The following is a 17,188-nucleotide window of genomic DNA, read 5'->3' as shown; positions in this document are numbered from 1 at the left end:
TTCTTCCTCCAGTAATTTCCAGCCCCCTCTTGTCTGTTGTCTGTATCCCTGTTTGAGTCATTCCTGTTATGTTGATTTAGTCCTTATTATGCTTTCTGCTAATTTATTAATCTAATATTTTGTATGACTGTTACCAAAGGATATGCATCCAGTATCCCATTATTTCCTTATTTTTAAGTTAACCCCCCCCACTTCATCAATCACCATCATCATCCCTTTTCACTTTGAATTGCAGCTTTCTGTTTATGTTTTGTATAAGAGCCTTAATGTGTAGCTGTAAAGTATCCCTTTAAATCAGGTAATCCTAAACCTCCTTGCTCTTTTTGGGAGGATCAGATTGTCTCACTTGACTCTTGCCCTCTTCCCCTCCCAAATAAAATCCTTCAGCTCTTTATTAATTACTATCCACAACTTCTTCTTTAGTTGATAAAAATAGGCCTGATCTGTAAAGGGACTAAAAATATTTTTACTACTTGTATCATCCTATCTGTATCCATAGGCAAGAACTTCCAGTTTCATTGTTTTTATATTGTCATTTGTTTAGTCTCTTTTTAATATCTACTCCTAAATACTTAATTGTATCATGTCCCCATAAATGTGGATATTGCTGGACCAATTCATGTGTGGGTACATACTTTATAGCTTATAGTCTTCTGTTTTATTTTCATTAATTTTTATAGCCCGAAAAAACTTGGAACTGTCTTAGAATATTTCACAATACTGAGATGTCCTTTTCTGGTACCATCAGGTTCAAAATAATTACATCATATGAGGTTTATGAGAATATGAGAAGACCGGAATTAAACAATTTACATAATTTTGCTTTTATTATTTGGTGTAAAACAATATATGTGATATATAATGTTTGTAACTGTGAACTTTTATATTAATGTAAGTTTGCATATGTCAGAAGTGATAATTCAGTAAAGGGTTTTAAAAACAATATAGTCTTAAAGGATACTGATGGTTGAGGTGAGCAGTTTAAGAAAAAAAAGTGGTGGCAAAAAACAGCAATAAAAGATTGATAAAATCAAAAGTTTCACCTTCAGTCTGTGTAGTGGCAGTGAGCTATTTTATATTTTACAGTTTTGTGCTGGGAAGACAATTTAGTGGGTTTTTGATCATAAACTTGTATAACGTTAATTGAGATAAAATGAATGTGAAAGTGTGTGTGTGTGTCTGTGTGTGTGAGAGACAGAGAGACTGTCCTGTCTTGGAGGCCACACGGGGGGGGGGGGTGTTAGTGAGGGGGTAATGTATGGGTGTGTGCGTGCGTATGTATGGGTGAATGTGTCTTTGAGTGTGAATGGGTGGGGAGGGGGCTGTGGGTCATTGGTTGGATTGTGTGTGTGTGTGTGTGTGTGTGTGTGTGTGTGTGTGTGTGGACTATACTACTCAGCAACAGCTCCTCGTGGTCCTGCAGAGTGGTCCTAGCAGCAGAGAACTGAGAAAAGCGACTACTTTCCTGATTTAAGTATTTTTTGCTGTTTTTTACCTGAAATACCTTCTCTTGCTTACTTTGAACAAGCTTAAACTGTTTTTTTTAACTGTTTGTTGCATTATATATTATCTGCACTTAAAGTTTCATTTAGTCGAAAAGTGGTCGAAAGTTGTTTGTTTGTTTGTTAAATTTAACTGTTGAGGCTTCCCACTAAAGTGTGCTAGCCTGTGTAACTGATTTATTACTGTTTCCTGCATTTCTGTGTGCTTTCTATCTCAAAAACAAAACAAAAAAAAATATCCTTCTTTTCCCACCTCTCCTCGACTAGTTTAGACCAGTATACAGGTTTTGCTGTATTCTGGGCTGTGGTGTAGTTCCTGTGTTGTCCATTGCCTTACTTGGATAGAAGGAAGTTTCTTTGCTCACCAGTGGGAGTGGGGAGCCTTGAGCAGCCTATCTGTCCCTGAAGGAGTGACCTCAGCACAAGAGCTTGTAGTAATTGGTTGTTTGGGACCATTTCTAGCTCTTTTGAAGTTCCCTGTTTAAAATCCGCGTTTGCACGTTTGTGCGCGCAGCGGCGGTTAAACATTTTCTGGCTCCGCCAAGTCTGCTCTTCAAATTTTCCCTTAAGAAAGCTCTACTCTTATAATAATCAGTCTAATCGCTTTATTATAAGCCTAGCACTTGTTCTCAAAACCTCTCTTCTAAGTAAGCACTCACTAACTAAAGTAAGCACTACATCCACCTACCTTCCCTGTGAGTACCCACTTCCCTTAAAGGTACAGCACTCCCTTATATTATTCTAGCATGTCGAGTGGTAGATTACTAGCATCCTCTCTGGTTCCGCTGGTTAATCTGGGAATCTTGAGACAATGCTACAATTGTCTCATGTGCACAGACAACCCTCTCCTCCTCCCAACAAACACAAATCCATGCGAGAGATGCAACTATATAGCCAAACTGGAGGCTGAACTCTCTCAACTCAGGACTGGCAAGACCAGACAGGAGGAGAAGGTAACCACACACGCACCAAACCCCAGTCCCACATAGACCTACCACAACTGCAAACCAAACACATAATAACACAAAGACATACTCGGAGGCTCTAACAAAAAACTTACCAAAACAACAGAGGCTCCCAAAGCAGACATCCAAAAATCCACCACCTCAAAACATAACACATGCAACACATACTTCAATAAATCAGTGTGTCAAACAATCACAGCCCTTAAGGCCAAACACCATGCCTGATACACTAGTAATAGGTGACTCTATAGTCAGACACACTGATGTTCCGCTTACCAGGCTGAACAAGGAGAGGGTAACGGTGAGCTGCCTATCGGGAGTTAGGATCCACCACATAACACACGCAGGTCACTCCAAAGCAAGTACAAATATGACTCCGTCATTGTCCATGCCGGCGTGAATGACCTGAGACGTACCTCCCTGGACTACATGAAAAGAGACATAGAGGAGCTCTCTGATTATGTAGCCCAGGCTGGTATGACCCTGACCCTGAGCAGCATCTTGCCATCACCAAGAATGATGCCACAATACAAAGACAAGATGATCAGCTTTAATAATTGGCTCAAATACTGGTGTCATTCTAGGGGGATCCAATGTCTGTCTGCTTGGGATGACATGCTGGACAAGCCACGCTGCTTCAAGGGACGGCTTGCATCTGTCTCCACTGGGCTTCCGGATATTGGCTAAGGCTCTTGCCTCCCCCATAGTGCCTTTTTTTAGGCAAGGCTCAAAAGACAAACCCACCTCCTTAGAAAACAAAAATGGAAAAAATTAAGGGTAATGCTGCTCAACGCCAGAAGTCTAAATCTCAAGATGCAGGCTCAAGCACTCCTCAGTATGGAGAACATCGATGTCTGTGCAGTAACTGAAACCTGGTTCAAGGCTCCGAGAGCACCCCAGCTACCAGGCTATACCTCGTATCATGCTTTTCGGCCCCAAAACTCGGGCCAAACCAAAAAGGGGAGTGTCCATATTCATCAAGGACACCCACACCTCCAGGTTAGTGGCAACACATGAAGCATCAGAGACCATCCAGGTGCAACTAACCATAGGCAAAACTGCTATACAACTGGTAGCATGTTACAGACCACCCTCCCAATCTCAGGAACCCCATTCAGCCTTCCTGAAGACATTGGAGGATATGAATGTCTCACCAAACACCATCATATTGGGAGACTTCAACTACCCTAACATAGACTGGGTGCATTTTTCTAGCCCAAACACCCTAGCCCAAAGGTTCCTGGAATTCATAAATTCAAATGCAGTGGAACAGCTAGTCACCTCTCCCACAAGGGGAGATAATATACTAGACCTGATCATCACAAACATGGGGACAAAGTGCTCCACACCGGAAGTATACCCCTCACTAGTGAGATCTGACCACAAACTAATCACCCTGGATATACATATCCCACCTCCACCCCCAACACAAAAGACTACAGTGAAAAACTTCTCAAAAGCCGACTTCTCACTTCTTAAAACTGAGATGGTATCCTTTAAGCCCACTGGGCCAGTGGAAACCACATCCCACAATGCAGAATCCTTTACAAATGCTATCTACGGACATCTCCAAGAATGCATGGATCATGCAATCCCAAATAAAACCAAGACCCTCTCCACCAAGGGCAGGCGTCCTGTCTGGTGGACCCCAGCCATAAACAAATTGTATAACAAAAGAAGGAAGCTACTGCATGACAGAGCAAAATCCCATAAAGAGAAGGCATCTCTGATCAGCACTAGTAGAAAGCTACGTTCTCTCATAAAAACATCCAAGGCCAACTTTGAGAGAAAAATCGCTATGGACACTAAAGATAACCACAAGACCTTCTTCAGCTATGTTAGAAACCTGGGCGGAAACCCTCAGATATGTTCAGAGTTAGTTCACAATGACAAAAAATACACTGAACCCACAGATATTGCCAACATTCTGGCAGACAGGTTCAGTGCAAATTTCTCCCCTCCCTCACCCCCAAAAGAAAAAATAATTATCCCAGCTGAATGCAACCTCCCTGTCATCTCAGATGTCCAGATGAGAACCACCCTCAGCAAAGCTAAAAACACAGCATCAATGGGACTTGACGGTATCCCAGGTTGCGTGCTACGTGAACTCCAAGAGAAGCTAAACCCGCACATAAAAATGCTATTTAACCTTAGCCTTACTACTGGATATGTACCTGAACACTGGCGTACAGCAACAGTAGTCCCACTCCACAAAGGAGGCACCTCTACAGACCCTGGTAACTACCGCCCCATAAGCTTAACCAACCTGGTCTGCAAAGCTATGGAAAGAATCATTATGGAACTCATAAACAGAGACATTGGGGACTTGATCCCACCTAGTTCGGCTTTGTAAAGGGCAGATCCTGCCTTTTGAACCTGGTTGACTTTTTCGAAACCATCACTAGAGCCATTGACGAGGGCAAAGCAGTCCATACAGCCTACCTGGACTTGGCTATAGATTTCGACACAATACCCCACTCTGGCATCATAGACAAGCTCAACAGCTTAAATGTAAATCCATATGTCACAAGATGGGTGGCAAATTGGCTAAAGGATAGAACCCATAAAGTCAAAATCGCTGGAGCCATGTCAGACTCAAAGCCAGTCACAAGTGGTGTCCCACAGGGCTCTGTCCTGGGACCCCTCTTGTTCGGCTTTTATTTCTCAGATGTGAAAGCAAACATGGGAGGGTTGTGGCTGACAAAGTTTGCAGATGACTGCAAACTAGGCGCCATAGTCGATACACCAGCTGACACATACATCCTACAGAAAGGCCTCACTGAAACGGACAACTGGTGCCGGAGTCATGGCCTTAAACTAAATGCCAAACAAAGTACCCACAAATTATCACATGGACAGTAACCCACTGAGTACGGAAAAAGTAATCAGAGACCTGGGGACCCAAGTCGATAGTGACCTCTCATTTGACACCCACGTTGCCAAAGTGGTTAGAAAGACTTTCTACCTTGCCCACCTTATCATGAAGGGATTCACATCCAGATCAAAGGAGGTCATTGTACCCCTATACTCCTCCCTTATCAGGCCCATGATTGAGTACAATGCCCCATTTGGTATGTACCTCACCCGGCACTTGCTAGAGAGACCCCAAAAGTACCTCACCAAGAGGATCAAGGGTCTCCAACACATGTCATATGCTGCCAGACTAAAGAAACTCCAGCTCTATTCAGCAGCATACCGCCTGCTCAGAGGTGATCTGTGCCTGACGTACAAGGCCATGTCCAATCAGGAATTGATGGACATGCTCCACCTCAAAAAATCCAAATCCATCAGAACCACGAGAGCTAAAGATTTAAACTTCAGCACAAATATGAATAGGACATGCTGGAGGGACAGATTCATGACTCAGAGGCTTCCCATACTCTGGAACAGAATCCCAGTTCATGTTAGGCAGAGCCCCTCACTGACTCTCTTCAAGAGAAATCTTGACGAGTGGATGGGAGATCGTAGGTTTACCTCAGGGGTCATCTCTGTGTCACTACTAGACAGAGGCACAGTAAACTAATTCTGTTATGTAAGGGGGTCTTCACTGTGTCACTACTAGACAGAGGCACAGTATTCTAAATCTATTCTGTACACTTTTGTACCATTACATGGGGTGGCGAAAGCCACATCACTATGGCTAGGCGTATAAATGCCCCAGGGCAGATAGCCTAGTACTAAACTATGAAACTATGTATGGGGACATTAGAGGTGGAAGCTGTCATACCTGTACAGTTCTGTAGACTAATGAGCAATTCCTGTAGCATCGTTGAGGGAGGAACATTAGACATCAGTTATAACTGTTGCATCGTGCTTTAAAGGCACTTGAAGACATGGGTTGAGGGATCACTACATACCACTCTGCATTCCTCTCAGACTTAAGCACATTCTGGCTGCAGTGTCTTTACTGCTGTTATCCTGTTGGCCCCTTTTTACCTTTTGGATATTTTTTACTCTGCCCTCAATTAATCCACTCTCAGGTTTCATCTGGCAGCTTTTTCAATTGGGTCTAGACTCGTCTTCTCTGGCTTCACTAAAGTTTTCCAAAGCCTTTTTGTAAGGTAATATCCATCTCATTCAGACAGCATTTGCAGGACCTACAAGATGTATTCTGCGGTGGTGCAGCGGTAGCGTTGTTGCCTCACAGCAAGAGGTTCCCCCATTCGATTCTCAGCTAGTGTGCGGGAAGTGCCTTCTGTGTGTAGTCTGCATGTCCTCCCTGTGGGTCGGGTGGCGTTCCGAAAGACATGCGTGAATGGGCGTGCCTTCGTTGAAGGTTGGGTGTCGAGCTGGCAACTCAGCATCGTGAAAATCTACTGCCAATCATTAGCGAACCGGAGTTCTGCTATGGTGACCCCTAAACGGGAAAAGCTGAAAGACAGCAACAACAAAATAAAGCAGGCAACAAGAATTGGTATTGATAATGTTTGACTTAAATGCACATATCTGGACAGACAGAACAGGATATCAGGACTGCTTGGGTTGATATAGGTGTGGCAACAAGAAAAAGAAAGAGAGGCCATTCTAGACGTCTCTCTAGCAAATGGATTGGTTAGAAACCAACACGTGGTTCAGAGAGAGAGAGTCATAAAATTCACATACTGGAGTGGCCAACATGCTACTTGGGTAGACTTTCACGTACTAATTAAAAGGCACTGAGGTAGACTTGGTGATTTCAAAGTCATCCCCAGTGAAACTGTTGGTCCCCAACATAAACCACAGGTTGCCACAGTCAGCTGCAAGCAATGGTCAGAGAAGGCTCTAAAGTCAATGGAGACTAGGCTGAAGACCAGGTAGTTGAGTGGAGAACACTTCAAAGAATTGCTCAGGGCTGTAGCAGCTCAAGAAGAAGAAATAGGTGGAGTTGAAGACTGGCAGTGCCTCAAAGCAGGATGTGTCAGGACAGATATGTGGCCGAGCCAGGTATGAAAATAAGGTACACAAGGAAAGCTGGTGGTGGAATGCAGAAGTCCAGGAAGTCCTCAAAAGAAAGGAGGAGTGCAGTAAAAAGTGGGCGATAGAAAAGTCTGACCAGGCTAAAAATGAATACTGGTTGGCTAACAAAGATGCTAAGAAAAGAGTTGCAATAACAAAGAACAGGGCATCAGAGGCATCTGGAAAGTGACTCAGGTGGCACAAAGAAACTATATTAGGTTGCCAGACAAAGACAGAAAAATAAAGAAGGTAGACACTGTTCATAAGGGATGCCATCAACAACCTGCTAACCAGTCCACTAGACATCAAAGGCAGATGAAAGGAGTACTTACAGCAGCTTTTGAATGAAGAAAACCCCACTGTACTACCCCAGACACAATCTACAGTGAGAGAAGAAGATGAGCCCACCATAGAAGAAGTAAGGAAAACGCAAAGGAAAATGAAGTTTGGGAAAGCAGCAGACTGAGGTGAGATCATAGCAGGTATGATAAATATGCTGGCTGAGATGGGGAGAAATGGTTTCTGATGCTACTTATAGCAGTGTGGAGAGAATGGCGTATCACAGATGACTGGAGAATAAGCATGCTTGTGCTAGTGTACAAGAAAAAAGGGGACATCCACAGCTGTGGGCACCACAGAGGTATCAAACTCCTGTCACATTGCATGAGAGGTTTGGAGAGGGTAATTGATAAACGGACACACAGAGTAGAGTAGTAGAAAGTAAGATGGGAGATAAACAGTTTGCATTCAGAACAGGATGCAACACAACTGACCCAATGTTTACAGTGAGACATATAGCTGAGAAGAAGCTAAAGATGAGGAAGGAGTTCAATTGGGCGTTCATAAACTTGGAGAAAGCATATGACAAGGTCCCTAGAAAGCTAATTTGAGCAGTTCTGAGGTGGTTCAGAATCCCAGAAACATTGGTGGAATTAGGGCAGGCTGTGTACAAGGACCCAATGACCCAAGTATGAACAGTGTTTGGTCTCACAGTAGGAGTGCGTCTGCATCAGGATTCAACTCTGAGCCATCTACTGTTCATACTGGTGATGGATTACATTAGCAAACAGATCGGAGGGGACAGATCAGCAAAGCTATTGTATGTAGATTATGTGGCATCACAGGCAGACTCTGAGCAAGAACTTCAGCAAACGTAGGGGAATGGAATGTAAAACTGAAGGCACATGGGATGAAACTGAGTGGAGGTAAGATAGTGGTGATGGCAGAAAATTGGGGAAATCAGAAGAAGCAGAGAATTGAAAAAGAAGGGAAGAGAGTGGAACAGGTTAACAACCTCAAGTACCTGGGAGGTTTGGTTGAGAGAAGGGAAGTTTAAATGAAGGGGTCAAAGCTAAAATCAGAGGGGCTGCAGCCAGCTGGCATAGATTGTTAGGTGAAGTGCATGACAGAAGAATGCCAAAGAAGCCGAAAAGTAAAGTGTACAAAATGGTGGTGTGACCAGTACTAGTATACAATACAGAAACGTGGGCAGTAAAGACAATGGAGATGAAAAAGCTAGAGGTGATGGAAATGAAGTGCCTGATCGGTTTTAGGAAGCGTACTGTGGGACAGACAAAGAAATGAGGACATAAGAGCAGAAACCAAAGTAGCTCCAATTGCAGAACAGATGATGATGGTCCGGGTACATGTGCAAAAAAGCAGGAGACAATCTGGTAAAGAAGAAATGGGACAGACAGGAAGAAGGCAAGAGCTGGATGGATTGTATGAGAGAAGATCTGTGACAATTAGGCATAAGTGTCAAAGAAGGTAGGAGAGTGGCCTTGAATCGAAAAACATGGTGACAGTCAACATGACACGCCGACCCCATGACGAAAGTGGGGAAAAAGGAGATGATGATGATGATCATCATCAATAATCTCAGGCCTCCAGTAAGAGACCCTGTCTGTCTGTGGAATATTTATGTATGCATTTATTATGCTTGAGAAGCTGACATTACTGCCCTTTGAGCATGCAGCCTTTGTGGACACGATTCGTATGAGGGACGTCTCTTTTCTTAGGAACTATTATTGTAGCTGAAAGAGTTCCTGGGTTATAAGCTGTTTCTGTCAGACCACCTTAACTAGTTTTCCATATGGACAGGGTGGCACTTTGAAAGTAACAGTCAGTTGAACCAGTCTGTTAATTTACTTTATTTCCCCTGAATATTGTAATCATGGTGAACATATTCTTTTTATAGATGTCTGCAGACAGCTTAAATTTTACTTGGATAGGACCACATCTTTATGCAAATATTGGCAGTTGTGCGTCATCTTTCCTAAGTCAGAGCTGGTCAAGAAAACCTCTGTGCATACCTTTTTGTAGGTAGTTAACCAGCCTTCTGTTGCCAAGCTTCTTTTAGAGGAAGGCCAAGTTCAGCTTCTGTAGGGCTGTACCTAAGAAACATATGCTTAAAATGGCAGAAGATTTGATTACTGATAAGGCCTAGGGTGGAACAGGAGTTTTTTTGTTTTGAACAGTGTTCACAGGCTTCAAGTTGTCTGTGGAGACAAAGAGAGTTCTTTCTTATTCTGATTCTGATTGGATGATTCCATTCTTCTCAACTTCTCCTCCTGAGTTTTTTTTTTTTCAGAGACTCTCTCTCCATGAGGAGCACTTTTTAAATGGGAAGGCCAAAAGATTTGACTGACTCAAAAAAAGCTTTAGGAAATCTTGTTTTGCCCCAGCATAGGCCTTAACATTCTTTGCAGTGTGTTTTGATGCTGTTCAGGCCTCCTGGGGTGGCTGCTACTAGTTCTGTTCTTCGCAGGCATGCATGGTTGAAGGATCAAGAGCTGCAAGACCAGGTTTAGACCAAGTTTTGGTGCTTTACAGTCTGATTGTGTTGTTTGTTTGGCTGTGTGGAAGAGTTTAAAGAAAAATGGAGGACAAAAGCTAAGTCAGCACAGACTGTTAAGATTTTGCAGCAGCCTCCGAGTTTTTTAGAGAAATTGGCTGCTAAGGGGGTGGACATATCCTGCTTATGGTTCCCAGTCTAGGGGGGTCTGTATTCACAAAGGTTCTGGCTCAGTGATAGCTTACTTCAGGCTTTCAAGGCATTCAAATTTATCCTTGGTATCTCAAAAAAAAATATGCACACAGCACTGCCAGAGATTTGGACACTGTCATTCAAATAACCTCAAAGGAATTCTAATTTGTGGTGGGAGGAGGATGTCACCCTAAACAAGGACTCTCTGTGACCGGCCAGAGGGGCAGTCAGATTTTAACGACAGATGCAGAAATTGACAACATCACAGGGAACTCCAGACATAGATCTCTCCACTTTCTCACACACCACCTGCCAAAGTATTATTGCACAAGGGTTTCATCACACACAACAGAAAGTGTGGATGCTCTGTCTTTCAGTTGAAAAACCTTCATGTCTATGCCTTTCCACCTCTACCTCTTCTTTAAAGGTATTACTAAAGGTCAGACAGGACAGGCCAAGGATGATTTTGATAGCTCAGATTGGCCTCGGCAACACTGGTACCCACTTAAAAAAACTTTTTTTTATTTTTGGAGCACAACAAGAATTTGGAATTTCAGAGCCTAATTTGAGTGTAATCTCAATTCTTTACTGAATATTATTGGACAAAGGTCCCTTTCTCCTTTAAAGAATTCATGCTGCAGCATTTTTTCAGCACTATGATTGTGACCCACCTTTGTTTTAGCATCCTTTTGTTCAAGCAGTTTCTTAGAGGGCAAAAAAAGATTTTGCACACTTTAGATGTACACAGGCAATTGTTATTATTTTGAGCAGGACTAAAGATTTAGGCAGTCTCAGCAGTTACTTGTTTCTTTTGCTTTGAGTTCACAGGCAAAACTAAACTATTTCTATTTGGATTGGCATTTGCTTTGCATTTTGTTTTGTTATTCATGGCATGGCATGGCAAGGCCTCTGGTGCTCCTCATACCACTCACACCACACTTCATACAGCATGGGGGGTGGCAACTAAGGATATTCTGAAGGCAGCTACTTGAGTTCAGTGCATACTTTTCTTTCTCTAGGCATTATCCTGCCTGTATATTCTAAGAGAGCTTGGTTTGCCCACAGCTGTTTTACAAGGCATGTTGTCAGCTCCTGCTACTTTATAATTGCCAGCCTCCCTTACCTCTGCTTTGGGATTCATACCCCAATTGCAGCAAAGGGAATCCTCGAACATCTACATTTATGGTAGGTACAAAACTGTACTTTTCATTAAATTTAGTCACCAAAGTACAGAAAACCTCTTTCTGCAACTCTCTGGGCTTAAATAACAGGAGCATTGGCTACTTTACCTTTTCTCTTAATGCCACAAAAGAGGACGTCTCTGTAGCTACACTTAGAATACTTTTGGAAGGCTGTACAAGCTGGTACAGTGGTATGTATCACAATAGTTTCCTCTTAGGAGATTTTTGTCCTGCTTTTTTTAATTATTTTTCAAGCTCAGTACTATGAGTGTCTGCATGATTTTATTTACTGAAGTGTCCATTGTCTGCAGCATTAGTCTGAGTGGTTACTCAAAATAGATTTATTTTACAGCTATAGACTAATGGTAAGGTACAACTTTCATTTTAGTTTGTCTTCTGTATGGGCATTGTGTGGGTATAAGTATGTATTGGTCGATGACCAACTTCTAGCCTTACTTTCAAGTTTGAATGAGGCTTTTGCTTAGCTTTGATAGTGCACGGCACATTTATACATTGTGACTGTTATGCTTTTTATTTTGCAGTCTGTGAATGAGCTGTTGGACTCTATGAGTGCACCATTAGAGATCATAGATGGCTTTGTTGGCAGCATTTCTGTTACGATTCCGTGGTCTGCTTTGGTTACCGAGAACTGCACTGTGGAGATTACAGGCCTCCAGGTTACTTGCAGACCAAAATATAGAACTGGTAAGTGTTACTTTTTATTCTGAAATTTTCAAAACGAGTAGCTCACAATACATTAAGAATAAGACAGTGTAATGTTTGAGTTCAGAAGGTGGCAGCAGGTGAAGTGGTTTATGTTGCATTTGTTTGGTAGAGTGATAACATCAGGGAATTCTGCACTTTGTTGCATTTCCAGAACTGTGCAGGGGAGTCTGTGTCTTCCTTCCTGCTATCCTTTTTACAGTACTTTGACTGTCTGTTGCCATCACATTATGTTGGCAGTTCTCTTTTAAATTGCTGGTGCCCAAACCCATTAACACTGCCATTCTGGTCCTAGAATAATAAAGAATGTGTGGGACATGGAAGTAAGTTTGGTGCAGGTTTAGGAAAGGTGTAATTTGAAACCAGTCTATGATCGTGAATGTTATTCTATTATTTTGATTTTTTTTTTTAATGAATTTGACCTTTTTTTTAGTTACCCGATGAAATCCACTGATGGACTAGACCACTGCAATACTAAAGAATTAACAGAAAAAGATAAGGAAATATGTTTGAGTTGTGTTAGTTGTTTATACAGCAAGTTGGAGGATGGTATGCAAGAAGTGGACTGCTCATCTGTAGTGAGTACACCAGCTGTGAAAATATGGTGTTCATCTGTGCAGTTGCTTCCTTTGGCTGAATTGCACTTCGCCATAGTTGCATGCTCCATTCTGATTGATCAGCTACTTGCAGACCACGATTTATTAAGCCTACAATCTCTTAGTTCTGAAAACATAAGCAGTTGTATTTTAGCTCCTTGTATGTTTTCATTCATTATCCTGAGAGTTCTGTTTTCATGTTACCAAAAGACAGTTGAGCCAGTACCGTACCCCTCAACATCTAAGCACAAGAAATCTGTACAAAGCCAAAAAAATAATGGGTTGGCAAAGGCCTAAAATCAAGGACAGATTTTGAATATTGCCATTATAAACTTAGAAAGATACTAGAGTAATGGGTTTGTGTTTGCATGCATTTTCGTTAGGATATGAAGTCTGAAACTAAAATGTATGTCATTAATTCTTCATTCCTCTGTGATTTGTCAAAAAAAAAACTACAAATTTTATGAATAACAGACTGAATGAAAATATGAAGCAAAAATCTGGACATTTGAGAGATGTGGTGAGTAAATACAAAATTATTAGGGAAAGACATGCAGAAAAGAAAGTTCCTCATAGCCCTTGATATTCTGGTTGTTTTTCATCTGATGTTCTTTCTGTGCAGTCTCTGCATGTTGCTCCTACAGTAAGTGGTCTGTCACCAGGGTCTCTAGTTTCCTTATTCTTAAATGCATGTGAGTAGGTGAGCTTCTTGCCTTGAAACTGCGTGTGTGTGTGTGTGTGTGTGTGTGTGTGTGTGTGTGTGTGTGTGTGTGTGTGTGTGTGTGTGTGTGTATATACCACCTGTGGTGGACTGGCATCCCATCCATCACTGGTTCTCTGTCATACACTTTCCATTTGCCAGCATAGGCTTCTACAGTGCTGACTAGGGTAAAAGGGACATTAGAACGAATGAAGACCGTGTTAATTCAGAAAAAGAAAACAATAACTTCATAATATTTAATGTAGCTGCCTAAAATAGGTAAATGTAAATGAGGTACTATAGGATATACTAGCAGTCTCGGAGAAGAGTAAACTGTAACTCCAACTCTTTGCACCACTACAACAGAGAGATGCAGCAAACTGACATAGTTTTTCTTTATTTTAACCTGAACCAGAATGGCCTTTATGCAGAATAGAGACTGTGAGTGTGTAACATGTCACACTGCACTCCATCACATAGATTGTCATCTTCTGCTTGATTGTATACTTGAGTAAATTACTCTGCTGTTAAGAACAGGTTGAGATTGCTAAGAAATGCGTGTGTGTGTGTGTGTGTGTGTGTGTGTGTGTGTGTGTGCACGTGCGCAAGTCAATTGGTTCATCGTTGTTTTTGTTGAAAGAAAAAAAAAATGATGCGGGTGATTGAAATGTATTTGATTGAACTGTATCAGCATTTTGTCTGTGAGAGATCGATGGATAGCAGAGTCTGGGGAATTTATCCTTTCTTCACTGTAGAAATATTTGTTGTGGGAGTTGGTATATACAAATTACAATTGATGGGGATGCGGGGGGGGGGGCTGCCTTCCTGTAAAAAGGAAAAAAAAGTTGTGTGGCTTTTTTCTCCCCCGAGCATAAATTTTAATTTGTTGGCTGATGTGTGGAAGATTTGACCTTTAAAAAAAAAAAAATATATATATATATATATATATATATATATATATATATATATATATATGTAGGGGTGCAGGCCAAAAATATTGCAGAGTATGTTGTAATGTTGTTTTTGGTGTGATGTATTGTTTTGGTAGTATGTTTTGGCATGCTGCTGTTCGTTGAAGTGGTCTTTCGGAGTTCTGTTCCCGGTGATTTAGAATTCAGAGAACTGGAATTTCGGCAATGTCACTATGACCCGTATGTATGTATTTATAACTGCTGTTTGCTTCACCACATTGTTTTTTTCTGAAGAAGTTCTGCTCCATTAAAGGAACGAAAGCTTAACACACCATATATAGGTTTACATTCATTTGATCGAATGCACATTGCTCGATCGGGTATAACGCTGACTTTTATGCGCGAATCTTGTAATGCCGAATGGTCGGAATGTCGTAAACAACACCGATTTTGACATTTCCGACCACTTTACCACCTAAATGAGCTCTACCATGGGTCAAAAAGGGAGTGATATTTTGAGATTCGCAACTCTTGCAATCACTTTTTTGAGATATTGCAGCACTACTTTCGACAATACCCGATCGACCATCCACCGGCCTATTATATATATATATATATATATATATATATATATATACATATATATATATATATATAAATATATATAATGTGTGTGTGTGTGTGTGTATATATATATATATATATATATATATATATATATATGTATATATATATATATATATATGGGTCCTTGTTAGATGATCGAAGCACAGAACTTCGAATCTCATATGGCTGAAACCATATGATTGAAGTTCCATAACCTCGAATATCTAAACGGAGATCTCTGTACAGTGCAGAACAGGAATATTCCCTTTGGTTGTAGTGCGATCTCGGAGTTGGTATATTTTAGTAGTGGGGGGTTCAGGGAAGCTTACCCCACGCATACATGTAATATTAATGCTTTGTGTTTTTTTTTTTTTTTTTAATTGAATAATCAGTGTTACGGAACTTCGATCATATGGTTTCAGCCATATGAGTTTCGAGGTTCTGTGCTTCAATTATTCAACATAGACCCATATATATATATATATATATATATATATATATATATATATATATATATATGTGTGTATATATATATATATATGCAAAATACCCCCCCCCCCAATCATTAGAACACCACTGCCTATGCAGAGTTGTTCATGAAAACCCTGTACAGTAATGTTAAGGGTTGCACCCAAACAGCTGTACTATCTGGAATAAGCACAGGAGTAACTCCGAAAACAAGCCACCCTTGTGAAATCCCAATATAAATAGGTTGCAGAACAAAAAGGTAGACAATCACGGTAGGCATTAGGAAGTGCAGTATTCAGTAAGATAAAAAACTCTCATAAATCTTTGAGGTAAAAATAGCTGCTCAGGTGAGGGACAATCACAGGGGATTCTTCAGCTTTGTCCACAACCTCAGAGGCAGTAAGCAACAATATGCTGATCTAATTGTAAATGAAGCCACCTATACCAAGTCGCGGCAACCATGAAACAGTGTCAAACCACTTTGCAGTTAAGCCATGATAAAGGGCAAATTGTTATATCACTGATGCTCTTTTGCCTTGCCCTTAACCCATGAAGCTGTCTGCTTAACAGATTAGGTCATGGCTATAATTTGGCTCCCAGAAAGCAACAAAGTGTAAAGACTTCTCATCTTCTCTTTGTCAAGGATTTAAAACTGTATACCTTATCAGATGAGGAACTTAAAGTACAACTGCAAGTAGTCAAAACTTTTTCAGATGTTATAAGAATGTCATTTGGTCTTGATAAATGTGAAAAAGCAATCTTTAAAGCAGGAAAGCTCCAGCACCAATAAAACATCAGTTTGGGACAATAATATGATGTGATATAAAAGAACTTGAGCAAGAGGGAGTGTATAAATATTTTGGAATTGATGAAGGATCAACTATAAAACGCGAACAAATGCGAATAAAACACAGTAAGCAATATTTTAGAAGACTTAAATTAATCCTGAAAACAGTGTTAACATCTAGGAACAAAGTTCAAATTATAAACCAATTTGCTCTTGCTGTCCTAATTTACAGTTTTGGAGTGATTGACTGCCCCCAAAAGGTGTTGGCTAGATTAGACAGGAAAACATCAAATGATTTATAAAAATCAATGCATACAAAGATTATGTATTCCCCATTCTGAAGGAGGTATGGGCCCCTTTCAAATTGATTACATGTATACATCTGCAATCGTGAGACTGTATACATATCTGTTGACCTCACAAGACCCACTCATAGTGAAAGTTTTGAAACATGAGGAGAATAAATCTAAGATGACTTCCTTTCTTAATCTAGCAGAAGCATATCGGTGTCAAGCGGGAATGGAAATCAAACCAGAAGTAGATAAAAATCAGGCAGTAACTGAATGTGCCCAAAAACAAAAGAATATAAGGTGAAGGATCAGATGAGAAGCAGGAATGTGGAAAATGCATAAGTATATTTGCAAGTATAGAAAACTCCTGGAACAACCTTATGTTGATCAGGATCGAATGCAGGAATGGTTAAGGAGAGGCGAATTCAAACCAAAAGATGATCGGTTAATATTGGCGGGCCAAGATAGTGGACTCCGTACACGTTGGTTTAAAAAGTCCATTGAACAAGTGAGAGAAACCGAAAAATGCAGGTTTTGT

General features: G+C 41.0%; 1 protein-coding gene across 1 annotated transcript in view; it reads left to right on the top strand.

Moving 5' to 3' along the window:
* ATG2A (autophagy related 2A) overlaps positions 1–17,188 on the top strand; it is a 2,853,001-nt gene that overhangs the window by 86,459 nt on the left and 2,749,354 nt on the right. The window contains exon 2 of the mRNA XM_044075772.1: positions 12,112–12,274. Within this exon, the coding sequence (XP_043931707.1) occupies positions 12,112–12,274 (163 nt within the window). The remainder of the gene's footprint in view (positions 1–12,111; positions 12,275–17,188) is intronic.

This window comes from Protopterus annectens, chromosome 6.part1 (genome assembly GCF_019279795.1).
Source record: "Protopterus annectens isolate FY-2018-M chromosome 6.part1, PAN1.0, whole genome shotgun sequence".
In the NCBI taxonomy this organism is placed as follows: Eukaryota; Metazoa; Chordata; order Ceratodontiformes; family Protopteridae; genus Protopterus; species Protopterus annectens.
Note: the sequence above shows the minus strand (reverse complement) of the source record. Positions and strands in the feature narration are given on the sequence as shown.